A 20,151-nucleotide genomic window follows, 5' to 3' on the forward strand; every position below is an offset into this window, starting at 1 on the left:
GTGGACATAGGTTTTTTTAAAAACTGTGAAACAATTTTTTTTTTTTTTAAAGAATGTGCTTATTGAATAATGTGAATATTTAAAATAATGATCCTGTCAATTTGTTGTTTTCCAAACAGGCTTTAAACACTAGAGGAGGGGGGAACTAAATACAACATGAGGCCAAAAATAAAGGCATGTTTTACAGCAGGCTATATCTGTCTAAATATCAGAGCCCATCCAAAGAGGGACTGGGAGATTCTTTAGTGAAGTATTTGAAGTGCTTGCTTCAAAAGGCATTTTCACTGGTACTAATCATTTAAAATGAGAGAACTAGCTCATAAAAGTGCTGTTTGGAGACAGAAGGCCTGGAACATGCACCATTAATTTGGGAATAGCTTTCCAGGCTACTTCTCAAATCTTGTTTTGTTACAAAATATAGATGTCGTAATTTCTTCATGCTTATTCATAGATTTTGCTTATGTGTACTGCGATATCTGGTGATGGCTCTTCATTTTAGAAATCTCTATCTGTTAAGTGCCTATTGTGGGTGGGGTCTGAAGAATGTTTCCTGAAAGACTTGTGAATATCACTTTCTGTAAATGTCACTGTAATCTGATATTGCATTGGCTTGTATCTCGGTAATTTAATACTGAATCTGGTTATGTGAAGGTTGTTCAGTTCAAAGTGATACCCAGCCAAAAGAAAACACAGGACTACAGGTAGCATATTCTCTGCTTTTCCCGCTAACACAATTAGGTTGTCTTTAATTTTATGCTTCTGTGGTTTTAAATATACGTTGTAGACAAACTGCGTTTTCTTTTTTTTTTTTTTTTTTCTATTCACAGGGTTGTAGAGATTGCAGCCTGCCACTCTTCTCACACTTCTGCTGCCAAGACCCAAGGTGGCCAAGTGTATATGTGGGGCCAGTGCCGTGGCCAGTCTGTTGTTGTTCCTCACCTCACTCACTTCACTTGCACTGATGATGTGTTTGCTTGCTTTTCTACTCCTGCTGTGATGTGGCGCCTCCTTTCAGTAGGTGAGAGCGAACTGGCACATGTTATGCAGTGCTACAGTACAAAAAATCTAATGCTTGTACGAACAGATTTCTTGTTTATAAATATTTGCACTTTCTGAAAATGTGCTCTCTTCTTAGAATCTGTATATTCTAGTGGGGCAGGAGCTCCACGGTAGTGAAGGGTGAAACCAGCTTACTGTTTAGCAATCGATGTTTAAGTGCTCTAAAATCCACAGTATGTGCACTTACCATTGTCATGTATGCGACTGGACTGCTAGAAATCCACCGTGGGAAGAATAGAATAGTCCACTGTGCTGCTCTACCTGCATGACTCACAACTCAGCATAGAGACGAAGGGTCTGTGTTTCCTTTGGGTGCAGATGCATCTCTCATATCACACCATGAGCAGTGGCGATTTCCTGCTACTAATCCCTGCACCAATCAGCATAGCTGTCACTAACGCAGGGAAGGACAGTTGGAGCGCACTCAGATAAATAAAAGAATAGCATTGTGGGGCACAGCACACCACATGAAATGACACTCACTTAATCGTCCTTCATGCCTTCTCACTGTAGGGCAGCCTTGGCTGAAACATACTTGCAATATATTCCAAGGGGCTCTTGCCAGTTCATGGGGGGCAGAGTTAAGGTTGCTAAGCTCATGGTTAGCAGGTTTCCTGCAATGCCACAAGTCTCTGAAAGCTTGTGTTACTACTGACTGTTGTACATATTTTTTTTTTATAGGTAAATGAAGGACTTCAGTCCTCATTAATCAAGCACCTTTCACAAATGCTAACATAAGTTTTTAGGGGTTGTTTTAAAAAGTAAATCTGACTTTTTTTTTAAAATTATTTTTTAGAGAGCAATGTCAGCTTGGGCACCACAGGCTCATAATACATGAGGACACTTTTTTTTTTTTTTTTTTCATAGCTCGGTCCGATGTACTGCACTTCCTCGCAGGAAGGTTAATCTACATTTTCCAGACCTGCATAGGATCTGTCCAAATGCTGAAGAAACTCAGTTTGGGAGTTTGCTCAAGTGGACAATTTTAATAGTTTTCCAATAGTTTTCCAGTTTTAATAGTTTCCTTGGTAGCAGTTGCAAGGCTGTTGTACCAACCTCACTTTTCATGACACGCTTATCGGATGTTATGCTCTCATAATTGGCTCATAAAATGGGTGCTGACAACACTGAACCCCAGTCAGGACTACCAACTTAGATCTGCCAGACATTTACTTCCTAAACATGACATAGTTACCCAGTGACCTATCTTTTCTTGACTAGCCTGTTTAATTAAGCCACTCTGCAAATGTATGTATTATTAGGCAGAATGTATTTTGTTTTCAAAACCTTTTGGTGTTTTGTTTTGTTTTTTTTTTAAGAGCATGAAGACTCCTTGACAGTAGCTGAGTCTCTGAAGAAAGAGTTTGACAGTCCGGAAACCTCAGACCTAAAATTCCGCGTAGATGGAAAATACATCCATGTTCATAAAGCTGTTCTAAAAATCAGGTAGTGTTCATGTTTCATGGCTTCTTGGTCAGCAATCCCTCTACTGCATAGAGAGCAACCCGTTAACTTGTCCTCTCAGAGAAATCCATCTGCAGTGCTGTCAAAAGCGAAGGTGTACTTAGACTTTTTAAGACTGTTCACTATTATTGAAATTGTTTAAGCTTGTATTTTGGACTGCTTGGAAGGATGAGGTTGACACACAAAGATCTTTAGAAATGAGGGGATTTGTCTGAATTAGTGCGTTGATGTCTTTCTATTTTTCATGGACCAGTAGCTGTCGTGGTAATATCACCACACAGTTACCAGATCTTTTAAAAAACAAAGATAAGTAACTAAATCGTTAATTGCACTGACTTCGAATATACATGAACGAGACATGCTGGTTTTACATTTTATTTCTCTAAGTGTAACTTATTAGAATGAGATTGTTACATACTAAATTTGAGAAGGGGCTGAACCGAAATACCAGTTCTTAACATTTTCTGTGTGTGGATCAATATCCAGACTTCACAGCAAGGGCCTATTTCTTTATTTAAAAAATTACTAAAGCCTTTTATTAAATTCCATGTGTACAAAACTTAATTCTTTCAAATTCTCATTTGTTGTATCACATACAAAATAATTGCTTTATTCTCTTGATGCACCAATATTACTTGCATTTGATGTACCCCAGTATTGGGAAGAGAACATACCCTTTTGGTATTTAATGGCATTTGAATTTAGAGATCTTAATTTATTGTAGAGAAAATGAAGGGAAGCTTTATTTCAAATGGTCTCTAATATAGTGTTCATGTATCATATCAAGGTATGCCAGATAAATGTTCTGCCTTTCTGTTCTAGATGTGAACACTTCAGAACCATGTTCCAGTCATATTGGAATGAGGACATGAAGGAGGTGATAGAAATAGACCAATTTTCTTACCCAGTGTATCGTGCCTTTCTTGAGTACCTATATACAGACAGCGTTGATCTGCCACCTGAAGATGCTATAGGTAGCAACAGCCTTCTTTGGCCAAATTACATGATAAATCCAGTGATTCGAAAAATGGACAAAATGGGGGAATAAATGGTGCATGTTGGTCTTAGGACCATACGTATGATCAGTTTCATTGTGATTACTTTTAAAGCGCAACTAAAGTAAACTCTTAACGACTTGCTACAGAAATAGTGCTGTGTAACTCTGAATAAATTGAGCAGCAAGTGTCGGAGAGCAAAAGGTAGAGGAGGTGTTTACATTTCTCTTCTGAAATAAGCATTCATCCCTTTTGCTAAATGGAATCAATTATGCTTTGAAATGACTTCAAGAAAAAAATTCAGTTACTCTACTCTACTCGGTGTAGTCCCTGTAATGGGGTAATTTTTACCCAGCACAGTGGACAAGCTCTGAGTTAAATTCTAGCTTTTATAGCAACAGTTTGTGCCCTTGATACTTTCCCTGTTCTATAACCAGGGCCCCTATCTTGCAAGCACTTACACATGTACTTAACTTTTATGCACGTGTGTAGTCCTGTTGGTGTCAGTGGAACCACTTATGCTTAGGGATAAGCTCCTGTGTAAGCGTTAGCGGGATGGGGCTTAAAGTAGTGAAAAGGCCTCTGTTTGTTTTTGTATGTCAGTGAAGCTGATTTTCTGAATAACGCCCAGTTTAATTGAGAGATGGTGTTGTGTGTTGGGGCATGTCTATGCTGCAGCTAGGAGTGTGCTTCCCAGCCTGGGGAGGCACAGGCATGCACGAGCTCCACTCAAGCTTGCACGCCAAGAATAGCAGTATGGACGTTGTAGCCCTGGGTGGCAACTTGGACTTGCTCAACCCCTTGGTCCTCATGTGAGTGATTAGCCTGATTCACCACCTACTCCGCAATGTCCCCGCTGCTATTTTTAGTGTGCCACTTCAAGCACAGCTAGCCCGTGTCTACCCAGGCTGGGAGGTGGGCTCTCAGCTGCAGTGTAGACAGACCATACTTCACACGGAGAATGAAGAGTCGGCCCTGGTCTACACTAGGACTTTAGGTCGAATTTAGCAGCGTTAAATCGATGTAAACCTGCACCCGTCCACACGATGAAGCCCTTTATTTCGACTTAAAGGGCTCTTAAAATCGATTTCCTTACTCCACCCCAACAAGTGGATTAGTGCTTAAATCGGCCTTGCTGGGTCGAATTTGGGGTACTGTGGACACAATTCGACGGTATTGGCCTCCGGGAGCTATCCCAGAGTGCTCCATTGTGACTGCTCTGGACAGCACTCTCAACTCAGATGCACGATTTGTTTGCCGTTGCTCTGACGCAGGGAGGGGCGACTGACAACACGGCTTACAGGGGTGGCTTACAGGGAGTTAAAATCAACAAAGGGGGTGGCTTTACATCAAGGAGTATTTCAGGCAGGACTTCACGGAGGGTTCCAATGAGAAATGGTGCACCTAAGTTATTGTTCTTATTGGAACAAGGAGGTTAGTCTGGCCTCTGATTGATACGTGGCTAGATTTACCTCGCTGCACCTTCTGTGTGAGTGACTGCAGTGTGACCTAGAGGAATGAGTCCCCTAGATGGGGGGCAGGGCGGGGTTTGTAAATGAGTACAAAACAAATCTGGTCTATTTCTTGTTTTGATACACTCCATCTATCTTTTACATCTTTGGCTGGCAGCAGACGGTGCAGAAGGACTGCATGCCATCCACATCTCATGGCTGCTCGGCAGAAGATGGTACAATAGGACTGCTAGCCATCCTCATCTCTTGCCTGCCCGGCAGAAGATGATGCAATAGGACTGCTAGCAATCCGTATCACCTGCCTTCTCACCATAAGATGGTTCAGTAGGACTGACTGCAGGACTAAAGAGAATGACCTGATCAAGTCACTCCAAATTTAGTCCCTGCGCCCATGTCTGCCCAGGCGCTCCTGATCAACCTCACAGAGGCGACCAGGAGCACCTCGGACATGACGATGACGGCTACCAGTCCTATTGCACCGTCTGCTGCCACAAGGCAATGCGTTGCTGCTGCTGTGTAGCAATACAGTACCGCGTCTGCCAGCACCCAGGAGACATACGGTGACAGTGAGCTGAGCGGGCTCCATGCTTGCCGTGGTATGGCGTCTGCACAGGTAACTCAGGAAAAAAGGCGCGAAACGATTGTCTGCCCTTGCTTTCACGGAGGGAGGGAGGGAACGGAGGCCTGATGATATGTACCCAGAACCACCCGCGACAATGTTTTAGCCCCATCAGGCATTGGGATCTCAACCCAGAATTCCAATGGGCAGCAGAGACTGCGGGATAGCTACCCACAGTGCAACACTCCGGAAGTCGACTCTAGCCTCGGTACTGTGGAAGCACTCCGCCGAGTTAATGCACTTAGAGCATTTTCTGTGGGGACACACACACACTCGAATATATAAAACCGATTTCTAAAAAAACGACTTCTATAAATTCGACCTAATTTCGTAGTGTAGACATACCCTCAGTGTGGAGCTTGCCTTGATGCTGTAAAAGCAGAGTTTGAAAGTGGCTAATATAATGGCATTTTAATTTCAGGACTTTTGGATTTGGCTACATCTTACTGTGAAAACAGATTGAAAAAACTGTGTCAACACATTATCAAGAGAGGAATTACTGTGGAAAATGCATTTTCATTGCTCTCTGCTGCAGTGAGATATGATGCAGAGGTAAACTTCTAAAGATTAAACTCACTAAATAGACTACCTCTTTTTGACCAGAACCATGGAGCATAGCAGACAGCTTTTTATCTCCATTTTGATTGAGGGAAAATTGCTCGTTGCACTGAGAATTTGAGCAGTAGGGTTCTGGTGCTGATCCTTGGACTTTGTAGCCATTCTGTTCAGAGCGAAAGCCATATCTTTGTATTAAACTTTTAGTAGACAAATTAACTAGCACGTTATATCTATATATACACACACAAGACTTATTTTAATCAAGCCATAGAATGAGGCACAATATAAGTAACTTTCATATTGTCTAGTTCATGGTGGCCATTTTATGCTGTTTTGCCTAGCTTCATAATGCATCGCTCCATGTTATCTGGAAAAAAAATTCTGTGCTGAAAACTTTCTATCTAGAGGCTGAAAATATTACCTTGCAAATAAAGGGCAGGCTTTAAAAAGAAAGCAAAACTTGGAGATTCTAAAAGTCCTGCTGATTGGTTTTAGAACACTAATCTTTGCTTAATACGTTTAAATATGTACATAGTACAAGTTGCAGCTTTTTAAATCCTCTTCATGTGTTTGGGATTTTTCCTGTAATATTATTGATGGGAGGGTACTGACAGCTGCGTCCAAACTTTTGTTAACAAAGTTGTTTAGAAGTAGGTGACATAATAGGCACCAGATGGATCTATTTGCTCCCTCTTGATTTACGCTTGAATATAGACATAGACATCAGAGTTTTTGGTGCCATGGAAACGTCCATTATCTTGTACTCAGGGTAGACTGATTTTGACCACCAATTTTAAATCAGCAAGCAGGAAACTTTGATTAAATCATTGATTTTAATCTTGTTTTGCATTTGTACTTTTCTTTCCTAAAGAAATTGAGTCTCACTGGTTGGTAACTATTAAATGTTGATTTGCAACTAAATATAGCCTTTACACTAAATATGGTACTTTCTACTTACCAGAAAGGTACATGATATAGATATAGATATCCACATTTATTTAAGAAATTATGTATCTTAAAATAACTGTATTCTGTCTTAATTTTTTCCTTTTAATAAGTTAGGAAATGGTGAATGATGCTTTACATATTTCTTAGATTTTTTTTATTCAATAGATTAATTTTTTAGTCATGACTTTGTGTCAAACTGCATTTGGTTGGAAGTCAGAATGCAATTAAAAACGTACAAAAATGGTAATTTAAAATTGCTTTTCATTAGTTAAATGAAACTACCTTAAATGTGCTAGATGCATAAGAAAATATAAGTTTCTATCAGTACCTGTTTTGCATTTAAAACATTGATTTATGCAACAAAGGAAGTATCTGTAGTTAGTGAAATAAACTGTTCTTCTGGTGACCATCTCCTTCAAGATTTTAGAATTAGTAGAACTCATCCTCTCACCTGTTTTTTGTTTTTCTGGTGTATGGTTTCTGAGGGCACAAACAATGAATTAGATGTTGAGTAAGTGGTGTAGCCATTCTCATGGCAGTTCTTATTCATAGATTGGAAGAGGAAAACAATATTTCCTGTTTTTTTTCCAACTCCCAATCAGTGTCTCGGTTTTGAAATAACTAGGCATTGAGCTGAACTAGCTGAACAAACTAAAATGAAAAATTTCCTCTGTACCTGTAATTCTCTACTGCTGTCAAAGCTGGTTTAGCGCTTCAACAAACTGGTTATATATTGTTTAGCCAGTGACTTCTACCAACTCACTGGTTTGGCTTTCTTTAAAGGTTTGGCAGCAAATATGTACTACTTTAATATTTGTATTCAATTTTACAATTATTTTAATAGACTATATTAAGTTTAGGCTTTTAATATAGGTTGTCATAACTATATATATAATTTTAAATACACTTTTCTTTTTAAAAATAACTATTTTTCATTTAAATCAGATTTAAATTAAATAGGCTTATCTTGACTTCTTGAATTTATTTTTATCCTCCCTGAATTTAAAGTGCATTTTCCTTTTATGTAGTGTGTAGTTCCTTTAAATATTTGGGAACCAGAGACTACAATTCTTGAAATAGAAAGACAGTTGTGTCTGGGTATTCAGGCATCAAATGTTGTTGGTCACATCCAGAATGACATATCCAAATTCTTTAATTACTGAACTGATAATAGAAATAAGTTTATTTTATTATATTTAACTTAACAACAAAAATCAGATTACAATCAAAGTACAATACATTTCCAATCCTTCCATGTAAAATCTGTTCCCACAATGGAATAAAATGGCAGGAAGTAAAGCTCATCATGGAGCCAGTTAACTGAACTATGAAGTCAGATAAGTGGTGTATGAAGGGGAGATAAAAATGACATTTTTCTCATTATGAAGTTAATATTTAACTATTTTGCTGTTTAATCAGATCAGCTGGCAGACTACTCTCCTAGGGTCTGCAGGTCCTGAAGGTATTTACTTCTTGATTTCCTTTGGCATTTGTTACTCAGACTAGCCTTTGTTACCAAATGTGCAACTCTGCTGCAGCTTGATTGTTTTCTATAGGCTGTTCACTCTTATGAAAGAGTGTGTTGCTTCGTAGATCACACATCACGTGCTTTGTAGCAACCAAAATGCACATATATATCCATGTGCAGTTGTGCGTTCCTCAAAGCTTAACAGCAATTCTGTTAACAGATGAAGTTATCTCAAACCTTTTTGTTTTGGAGATAATAGACACAATACAGAGCTTTTTATTTTAAATGGAAGGTTATCTATTTTAATTTCACAAAGGCAGGTGTGACATCCATGAATGTGGTTTGGGAGGTGAAGGTGAAATAGTCCTGCAGAATGTGTTTCCCATGTGCCATCATGATTCTCCCTTTTAAAGAGTGGGGGAAGAAACAGTTACTCTGCTGCAGGATGTACGTTCTGCCTTTTGCTAATTGAGGTTTGCGTACACAGTCTGCCTTACTGATTGTCGGGTGTAAAAGCTAAACCAAAGAAAGATGGAAGGCACTGCACTGTGGTTCTGAGCTTTTCTTGGGCATCTACAACATTCAGAAGACTGATTTTTAAATGTCTCTAGAATATATAATTACATGTGCAGTAAGCTAACTGGCAAGTTTAGATGACTTTAGTAATGAAGTTAGTTCCTGGGATGTCCTTTCTCTAGAAAGCATCAGTTAAAACTGCATCATCTATTTAAAATACTTCCATATCATGAAATTATATACTTTTCCAGTACTGAGGTGCAGTATGTTTCTCTGGGATTAATGACTGGCTGAATTGTAATGGCCAGAGTTACACTGTAGGTCCAGTTTCTCCCTGTAGCTAACTATTCACTGGAAGTATCTTGTGCCTCTATCATTTATCACTATGTACACTGAGGTTTTACTTTGTGATCCAGTGTGCAAATATGACTTATCTAATTTTTCTGCAGACTTCTGAACTTTCCAAAATCTCTTATTGTAATGATAACATTGCTTGTATTTTTGTTATTCTAACTTGGAGTATGGGAATCTTATTAATAAAGTACTGTAATACAGTAAATGTGTACGTGATGAATTTTTATTTAAAATCGGTTTAGTCCATTTGTTATAAAAATTCACAGCTATGTTCGGCCTTTCATAAACCTGTTACTTATTACACAGACACAACACAAGCCCAGACATGCATGCAGCTCCAGAGATCCTGATCTTAAACCAGTGCATTTTCTGTATTGCTGTGTCAAGAAGTGTTGACTTGGTGTCAATGAGCTAACTTTCCATCCTGGCCTAGAGTGCAGAAATGCAAAGATGGCTTTACCTAATCACACTTGCATATTGTACGTGGCTTGACTGTCTTTAAAACTATTTTATACGTTCAGTAGGCTGGATACTGAAGTTAGACGAGACTAGATGGAGTCTCACGTTGACGTTCTACTCCATGGAGAGGCGGGATGGAAGGGGAGATACTTAAATAGAATGCAGTAGTCCTTACTATAACAGATTCTCTTTTATGCTACAATTCTAGGTTCAGATAATGTTCCTTTCTAAATGGAACAGTTGTCTACTTTAATCATCTGATCATCTGGCAACATCTGGGGTTTATGGCTGACTTTGCTGTGGGCTGCAGAATTAGTAACTCTGTGTGTAATATTAATACCACGTGGGTGCAGTGGGAGAATTGTTTGAGGCACTTTTTGATCTTTAGATGAAAGGCACTATGTAAATAGTTAGGCACTATATAAATAGTGGGTCAGACTTTAGTGAGGCGTAGAATTAAAGTATGGGACTTGGGCTGCCTTGTGCCCAATACATTCCTGATAAATATTTTCATGAGAAACAAATAGAGCCATTTCAGTACAGGTTTATTCCTAGTGGACATAAAGGTGTCCTGCATGAACTTTACAGATTTCTTTAAAGACCTCTCCATCTAGATATACTATGCTGTAATTTTGCTTTTTCTCTAAACCAGTGCAACATCACTCCATTAGGGAAACCAGTGCAACTTTGTATTTAGACCAGGCTTTAATGTGGAAATGGAAGAACTGAATTTTCTCAATGCAGTCTTGGGTATCATTTTTCAAAGATGGCTTTTACTCATCTTTCCATTAGCTGTCAGTGGAATGTAGATATAATTTCCACCCTGGATGCTTCCTCTGAAATAGCTAAAACCAATCTAGTCTACAAACACTCTTAACCAGGGTAGGGGAAACTTTTGAGGTGAGATGAGGCAGTTCAATCTGTCTTAAGTAAAATATGCTATTTTGAATAGTACATGGGCTCTCAAACTGAGTTGTGAACATGTTTGAAAGGGTCATGAGCACCTTCTTTTCTTTATGGCTAGTTTGGAGGATCTATTTTTTGTTGCAGTGTGGGGCACGATATGGAATAGGTTGAGAACACCTGGGATAATGTATTTACGTAGCTCTCTAATCTGTTTATAATTCCACTGTAATTACAAAAGAGAAGTAAAAGCATTTGAGCCTGGTTCTAAATAGTCTCTTATGGTGTAACCAAAGCTAATAAAAAGGCGTTTTGTTTTGTTTTGTGTCTAGGATTTAGAAGAATTCTGCTTTAAGTTTTGTGTCAATCATTTGACGGAAGTGACACAGACTACAGCGTTTTGGCAAATGGATGGCCCCCTGCTAAAGGAATTCATTGCTAAAGCCAGTAAATGTGGAGCCTTTAAGAACTGAAACACATGGCTGTAAGTTTTGGATGACGTAGGGTTGTACCAGTCATAGTTGGTTTGCTGTATTCATGTGTAACAGGCTTGTGTAACCCTGCAGGTGAAAAAAAAAACAAAACAAACCTAATTGATTGCATTATATTGGGGTTATAAAACTCTCTACAGAAACTGCAGCAAATGTTCTGTGTGCTGTATCCATGTTTTTTTAAAGTGAACTGTTGCAAGAGATGCAAGTCAGAAGGTTAACATTAACTCTCATTTGGAGAGCTGGAAAACTTCATGTTGCTGTTTTTGAGTTTGCTGTACTTTTGAGGTGGGGAAAAATTGAAGCAGGAGGATGGTTTTGAGTGGTGATGAGAGGATTAATCATTTGGTGCCAGGAATTGTGATTTCTTAAATTGATCTGTTGGGACCTCCAGGGAGTTTCAGCATAGGCTGAACTGAGCCATTGAAACATTTCATATAAATGTTAGCTCTGTAGCATTACCCTGAAGGAACAAACAGGACTGATTTCTTTGTATTGTGGTTGCATGATTATGAATTTGTAACAATTTCGCTATGTATAAATAATCAAATATATTCAAGGCTTAGAGGAAACTGCAGAAAAGATAATGTCGCTACAAAATATGCTCAGAGCAAATTTACTAATCGAGTTGGAAGTAAAGCTGCCCGTCGGGGATACCTTAACGTGCAAATGGCAACATATAACCTAGATGTTCAAACATTATTTATAATTGTCATTGAAAGACATATTGCCCTGTTTTGAGGTCCAAATAAAGTTAATTAGGCTATTCTAAATAAAAGGGGAGAGCAAACTGTTGGAAAGTGTGTTTTTGTTTTTTTTTGCATTGGAGTATTGTATAAAAAACTTTAAAATGACATGTAATAAAATTACACTTTTTTCAAATTGTCCGCTGTAAACTCTTCTGACTTGAAAGAAATGTCGTCATCTTTTATTGCATCTACCACAGAATAAAGTTACAAATAGTGTGGCAAATGTGTATTGACAGAATCCAGTCCCAGTCCAGCTTTACATGCCAAACAAGCGGTGCTGCACCTGCAGTCCGTACTTCAGGAAATAGAAAAGAATTTATCCATGTACGTACTTGGCCTCCATCAATGGCAATATCTGTCTCTCTCAAATGTCAGTGAATTTATCATGATGCTCCCATGAGGTCAGGACTTCCCTTAAGTGTTTGGGAAGTGTCTAGCACATAGTGGATGCTATTTTAAATAATTAAAAATAGTAGAAAAATATTATGCCCATTTCTCAGAAGAACTGAGGCACAGCGACTACCTGCCCATGGTCACACAGAAGAATGTGGCAAAGCAGTGAACTCAGAGCTCTGAAATCCAAGTTTCAATGCTTTAACCACAGAACCATCCTTCCTCTCTGATTTACGACAACTCTCTCGCATAGCATTGCAGAGATCAGTATACCTGGTTTTTATCATTATTATTGTTCCAAATAATCTTTGGCGTGTGATATTTTGCATTGTGGATTCTTCTTCTAAAGTAATGCATTTAACTGCCTCAAAGAATTTATTTTGCAAGCCAAAAGCAAAACAAACAGTTCAAAGAAACAATGTGAATTATAGTACTAGGAAAAAGTTGGTTTGGGTGGGGCTGAGTTGGAAATGAATAGATTGTCCTCTGAAGGAAACTGCTTTCAAGTTTTAGTCAATAGTGTAGATTTTTCTATTGCTGTAAAACAGGAAAGAGTTGTAATTGAACTTAACTCTGGTCTACACTACAAAATTACTTCAGTATAACAGCATCACTCAGGGGTATGAATAATCCACACCGCTAAGCAACGTAGTTACACTGGCCTAAGCGCCAGTGTAGACAGCACTATGTTAGCAGGAAGAGCTGTCCCGCTGACGTAGCTGCTGCCTCTTGTGGAGGTGGAATTACTAACCTGACAGAAGAGCTTTCTCCCATCAGCTTAGAGAGCCTTCATCAGAAGCACAACAGCACCGCAGCTGTGCCTCTGTACATTTGTAGTGCAGACCTGCCCTGAGCTTCCATTTTATTTACATCAGTTGTGGCTTTGTCTTAATTTTATTTCATATAGGACAAATGTGCACCCCATTAACAGTTTGGGTCTTTCTTCCCACTCTAGTGGCTATTCTGCACAGAAAGTTTTAGTGTGTTTCTGCCAAAAGTGTGCAAGTTCTTTAGCTCAAGCAATAGAGGTTTATGCTTTTAGAGCTCGTGGGTCCTGGGTTCAAGCCCTACTGACAACCCACCTCTGGGTTTTGTGATCCTCCTATGGATCCATGGGGAAAACCAGTCAGTCTTTGGGGAAGAGGGGTAATTGGTTTGTCTTTCCTGCCACCTGAATAAAGGCAGCCAGTCAGAGCTGCCCCATCTTTAGTTTTATTTGCTTTTAGGGGGGGCGGCTAGCTTCTAGATTAACAGAATAGATCTTAGTTTTGCATCTAAGATAAAGGCAAAAAGTTCAGGAGAGTTGGTAGTTTTTTAAAGAGACATTTATTACAGGCATGAGCTTTTTTGTTTTGTTTTTGTTTTCAAAGTTTTTAGCACTAATAGGATGACTGACATAGTGAACATCAATGTAAATGGGATAGGATATTAGGCTAAAATAGGGGAAATTAGTTAAGAATTACTTCGACAAGTTAGATGTTTTCAAGTCAGCAGGACCTGATGAAATAAATCCTAGAATATTTAAGGAACTGGCTGAAGAGATCTCTGAGCCATTAGTGATTATCTCTGAAAACTCATGGAGGACAGGAGAGATCCCAGAGGACTGGATAAGGACAAACATAGTATCTATCTATTAAAAAAAGGGAATAAGGACAATGCAAGGAATTACACCAGTCAGCTTAACTGGGGGCTATAGTAGACCACAGTGTAATACTATTGCACAAAAAGTGAACATCATTCTGGGCTGTGTTAGTAGGAAAGTTGTAAGCAAGACATAAGTAGTAATTCTTCCACTCTATTCAGCACTGATAAGGCCTCTGGTGCAGTTTTGTGTCCAGTTCTTGGCACTACACTTCGAGAAAGATGTGGACAAATTGGAGAAAGTCCAGAGGAGAGCAACAAAAAATGATTTATGGTCTAGAAAACATAATTTATGAGAAGATTTGAAAAAAAAACTTGGGTTTGTTTAGTCTGGAGAAGAGGAGACTGAGAGGTGACCTAATAGTCTTCAAGTACATGAAAAGTGGTTATAAAGAGGAGGGTGATAAATTCTCCTACAGTCCTGGCTCTGTGTCCCTTAAGCAAAATTTATGCCAGTATCATCTTGCTTAAGCCATTGCCATTCACGATAATTCATGTAGGTTGCTGGGAGCTGACTCAGTTCAACACATTCTACTTCCTTGCAGTATTGTACCTTAGAGATTCTTTAGTAGAATAGAAAATCCCAATCTACTAGACGACCCAACAGAAACTGAGCATTAGGATTAGCTATAGAAATGGTAGATGATGCATCATAGACAAAGGAAATGCAAGGACTGTGCAAGATTATCACTAGCTCAAACTAATCTGATCCCATTTCATTCTTCCTTCCTAGCACTTCTGATTGCAAAAAACAATGAATACATTAACATGAAATTGAGAAAAAGGATATTAAGATTAGAATTGTAATACTCCTGTTGGAACAATTTGAGTTTGTTCTCTATAGTCTGACTTGCGTCTGTTTGGCTGATAGGGACTCCCTACTCCCATATCCAGTGGATTCTCACCATGCTTTCAAACTTCACTACACTTGATGTAAAGAGCCACAAAGGAATGTCTTAAAAGTGAATGTAATAACCCCTTTCACACCATGATCTCAGAAGTGCTTTACAACCCATGAACTACTCTATGTATTACAGCATAAGGGATGTAAACTAAAAATTATTTTTCAGATAGGAAAACTGAGGCACAATGAGGTTTAGTGACTTGTCCGAGGTCAACTGCCCAGTCAAGAAGAGAGGAGGCTCGTTTATCTGTGATGTGCTGTAATCACTTGGAAATGCCCCTGCTTAGCCTGTATAAGAAACAGGAGAAAAGGTGGATTTCTACACTGAAGTGGTGAGACCAAAATTCTAAACTGAAGGGAAACTCTAACCATGAAAGTCAATGTTTGTATGAGGAGTGATTTCAGTTCAATTATTGTGCCCAGGTTTAGGCACCAATAGATGTTTGAGGGTGAAGCGTTGGCAAAGAAGACTTCTCAACCAAATTTTGTATATACTTTGATTAGCTGAAGCTCTCATTAACTTCCTTTTCCCTGTGAGGTCAGAGCCCATCTTACTGCCATTGAAGTGTTGCCATCATCTTCAATGGGAGCAGAAACAGCTAAAGCACTAGAAAACCTCTACTCAAGCCAGATGCCACATCACTTGGGATGCCTCCTCTGATCTGTGCATGAACACAGAACAAATACATTCTTCTTCGAGGACGTGCTTATGTCCATTCCAGTGTAGGGGTGTGCTCGCCCCAAGCACCACCACCGGAAAGTTTTCCCCTCAGTAGTATCCATTGGGTTGGCTCTGGTGTCCCCTTGAGTGATGCACTCATAGCACTGGTATAAAAGACCCTGCTGACCCCTCAGTTCCTTTTTATCACCCAAGACGGTCACTGGAACTATGACTCGTTCTTGCTGTTGCAAGTACTCCTCAGTCAACTTTTCTCTACTCTTAGCCCTGGTCTACACTAGGAGTTGAGGTCGAATTTAGCAGCGTTAAATCGATTTAACCCTGCACCCGTCCACATGACGAAGCCCCCTTTTTTTTTTTTTTTTGACTTAAAGGGCTCTTAAAATCGATTTCCTTACTCCACCCCCGACAAGGGGATTAGCGCTTAAATCGGCCTTGCCGGGTCAAATTTGGGGTACTGTGGATGCAATTAGATGGTATTGGCCTCCGGGAGCTATCCCAGAGTGCTCTATTGTGACCACTCTGGACAGCACTCTCAACTCAGCTGCACTGGCCCCCAGTTAAAAGAGCACCCAGGACTACGTCGATGATGGCTACCAGTCATACTGCACTGTCTGCTGCCAAAAGGCAATAAACTGCTGCCATGTAGCAATGCAGTACCACGTCTGCCAGCACCCAGGAGACATATGGTGACGCTTAGCCGAGCAGGCTCCATGCTTGCCGTGGTATGGCGTCCGCACAGGTAACTCAGGGAAAAAAGGTGCAAAACGATTGTCTGCCCTTGCTTTCATGGAGGGAGGGAGGGAAAGGGGGTCTGATGATCTGTACCCAGAACCACCCATGACAATGTTTTAGCTCCATCAGGCACTGGGATTTCTACCCAGAATTCAAATGGGTGGTGGAGACTGCGGGAACTGTGGGATAGCTACCCACAGTGCAACGCTCCAGAAGTCGACGGTTGCCTCGGTACTGTGGACACACTCCGCCGACTACATGCACTTAGAGCATTTGTGTGGGGACACACACAATCAACTATATAAAAACGCTTTCTACAAAACCGACTTCTATAAATTTGACCTAATTTCGTAGTGTAGACATACCCTTATTATATGTACAGTAACTCCTCACTTAAAGTCATCCCGGTTAATGTTGTTTCATTGTTATGTTGCTGATCAATTAGGGAACATGCTTGTTTAAAGTTGCGCAATGCTCCCTTATAACGTTTGGCAGCCACCTGCTCTGTCCACTGCTTGCAGGAAGAGCAGCCCGGTGGAGCTAGCAGGTGGGGGCTTGGAACCAGGGTGGACCAGCAGCCCCCCTATCAGCTCCCCTAAGTTCCCTGTGCCACAGCCACCCAGCAGGCTATCAACTGCTGGCAGTTCAGCTGTCCCTCCCCACACTGTCATGTGCTGCTCCTGCCCTCTGCCTTGGAGCTGCTCCCCGAGCCTCCTGTTTGCTGTGTGGGGGGAGGGGAGGAAGAGAGGGGCTAATGTCAGGGTGTCCCCCACCCCCCTGCTCCTGCACCCCACTTACCCCATCTCTATAGAGCAGGGGGGACATGACAGGGCTCAGGACAGAGGGAGCTTGCTGGCAGCAGCTGCTGTCTCAACTTGCTGATCTACTTAAAAAGGCAATGTACTTAGAGTGGCGTCACCGTACTTAAAGGGGCAATGCGCAGGGCTCTCTCACATACACAGGGTATGTGTCTCTGTCTGTCGTGCTGTCTCCCTTCCCTCCATTTGTGCTGCCTTGTACAGTGTAGTGTGAGACTACATTAACACAATGAATTAACCCTTGAGGGCTCAGTGGAGTGCTAGTTCATCATTTAGCAGTAAGGCATTCCCTGGGAAATATCCCACCCTCTGACTTCACCACCTCAACCAAGCTTCACAATCATCATTGCTGTGTACAGTATTAAATTGTTTGTTTAAAACTTATACTGTGTGTGTGTGTGTGTGTGTGTGTGTATGTCTTTTGTCTGGTGAAAAAAATTTCCCTGGAACCTAACCCCCCCCCACCATTTACATTAATTCTTATGGGGAAATTGGATTCACTTAACATTGTTTTGCTTAAAGTCGCATTTTTCAGGAACATAACTACAATGTTAAGTGAGGAGTTACTGTAGTTGATTGTATTTAGTAATTAAGTTTCTGTTGTTAAGTTAACGGGGTTCCTAAATAACTAAATGGAATTAACCTCCAGCACAGAGGCATTCCTCACTCTGTGGGTTTCGAGCCTTGGGAATCTTGTCACAAGCCTGTGCATGACCCCCATTCCAGCTGTCTCAAGTATCTGGGGGCTCATGTGTAGGAGTGGTGCAAGATCTGTAGGGACCTTAAGCCCTGCACCAAGAAGGATAGAGATGCTAGACTCTGCTCTAGCCTCCTGGAGGCAGCACGCCAACCTCCATCAGAGCCAGGCCACTTCAGGTTGCCTGGTGCCGTTCCCCATCTCCGGCCCCAAGGCGAGATGCTCCAGCCACACCTACGGAACCTCAGTACAGTCAGTAATCCCTAGTGCTGAAGAAGGATGTGCAGGTGACAGAGTGTAGGCACCATTCACCATTGCCAATACCTAGGAAGAAGCAAAGGAAGACCTACAGAAGCTGATCATCTGTCCCACCAACTGGTGTAGAGAGACACTGCCAGGGTGTGACCCGTGTCCAGCCACCCTGTGATACTGACAACCCATGCCGCACCATTGACCAGTCCCGGAACAGGAACCATTGAGTCCAGTGCCGATAGACTCTCTGCCATTAGGGAGGTACCAGGCCCTACAACTCTGCCGGTACTTTCAATGCCAGAGGCATTTGCGGTAGCGAGGGATTTGCGCTACTGGTGCCAATGTCTTTGGTCATACAGGAGCTGTCAGTAGCGGTACTGATGGAAAAGACTTCTGCAGGCACAAGGCCTCAGATAGTTTTGGTGGTGTGGCAGCTAATGAACGGAAAAGGCAGGGCCAACAGGGACGGACACCTAAGACCAAGGATGCAAAAAAGTTAGACCTCTTTGGGAGGAAGGTCTATTTGACTGGGTCTCCAGCTCAGGATCGCCAATCAGCAGGCACTCCTGAGCAGGTACACTTTCAACTCCTGGGACTCTATGCTGAAATTTAAGGAGTTGCTGCCTCAGGAGTCAAGATGAGAGTTTGCAGCTCTCGTAGAGGAAGTCAGGTCTGTGGCAAAGGCGTCACTGCAGGCAGCCCTGGATGCGGTGGATTCTGCAGTCTAATCCATGGCTTCGGCTGTGGCTATGCAGAGAGGCTTGGGCTTGCCACACGAGATCCAACAAACTTTGCAGGACCTGCCGTTTGAGGGGATGTCGCTCTTTTCTGATCAGACAGATGCCAAACTTCACAGTTTTTAAAGGGCCACAGTGAAGTCCTTGGGCCTTCCTACACCAGCCCCAATGAGGAAGGCCCTCTAGGCCACAACAGACAGCTCGCTTCTTCCCCCGCCTGTTCTACAGGACTATAGCAGGAGGAGGAGAAGGGGCTATAGGAGGAAACCTCCCCTCACAGCCTTCATTTGTATGTGTGCCTGCACCCCCCAGACACTTGGCAAGGTCAAAGCAGGCTTTTTGATGGGAAGTCCAGGGATGATGTACCAGGTTAGTTTAAGGATCCAAATTCCCCATTTTTTATGGACCGGTTATCCCAATTCTGTAGGCGTGGGCCCGTATCACCTTGGACCAGTGGGTGCTACGCACAATAGCACTAGGATACATCCTTCAGTTTTGTTGTTCCCTCTTTCTCTCACACCTCTTCAGGGACTCTTTTCACGAGCAACTTCTAGCCCAAGAGGTGCAATTGCTCCTAAGGATGGGAGCAGTGGAAGAGGTTCTGCCATTGTTAAGGGATATTTCCTAATCCGGAAAGCCAACAGTGGTCTGAGATTGATTCTGGACCTGCGAAACCTCAACAAATTCATGAAGAAACTGAAGTTCTGCATGGTCTCCTTGGTCTCTATCATTCCATCCTTGGATCCTGGGAACTGGTACACTGCCCTTGACTTAAAGGATGTGTATTTCCACATTGCTATCTTTCAGGGACACAAAAGGTTCCTCAGATTTGTCATGAACCATTTGTACTACCAATTTACGGTGCTCCCATTCAATCTCTCGGCAGCCCCTCAGGTGTTCACAAAATTTATGACAGTCATTCCAGCCTTCCTGAGGAGACAAGGGGTTCAGATATCCGTACCTCGGCGATTGGCTGATCAAAGGTTAGTCCAGACTTCAGGTAGAGGCAAATGTGAGACTAATACAGTCAACCTTCCAAAACTTCCAACCCCACACAGCAGGCAGGTGTGAGTCCTTACAGACAACACAACAGCCATGTTCTATATCAGCATATAAGGTGCAGCACGCTCCTCTCACCTGTGCCATGAGGTACTTCGCTTATGGAAATTTTACATAGCCCACACAATTCACCTTGACGCCTCCTATCTGCCGGGTTTTCAGAACAAATTAGCAGATCATC

General features: G+C 41.4%; 1 protein-coding gene across 3 annotated transcripts in view; it reads left to right on the plus strand.

The window, feature by feature from the left end:
• RCBTB1 (RCC1 and BTB domain containing protein 1) overlaps positions 1–12,135 on the plus strand; it is a 56,616-nt gene extending 44,481 nt beyond the window's left edge. For all 3 annotated transcript variants that reach the window (XM_074960528.1, XM_074960519.1, XM_074960537.1), the window contains exons 8-12: positions 828–1,018; positions 2,379–2,505; positions 3,346–3,497; positions 6,031–6,161; positions 11,148–12,135. In XM_074960528.1, the coding sequence (XP_074816629.1) occupies positions 828–1,018; positions 2,379–2,505; positions 3,346–3,497; positions 6,031–6,161; positions 11,148–11,288 (742 nt within the window). In that variant the 3' untranslated portion in view covers positions 11,289–12,135. The remainder of the gene's footprint in view (positions 1–827; positions 1,019–2,378; positions 2,506–3,345; positions 3,498–6,030; positions 6,162–11,147) is intronic.
• The last annotated feature ends 8,016 nt before the right edge of the window (positions 12,136–20,151 follow it).

Source organism: Natator depressus, chromosome 1 (genome assembly GCF_965152275.1).
Source record: "Natator depressus isolate rNatDep1 chromosome 1, rNatDep2.hap1, whole genome shotgun sequence".
NCBI classification, from domain to species: Eukaryota; Metazoa; Chordata; order Testudines; family Cheloniidae; genus Natator; species Natator depressus.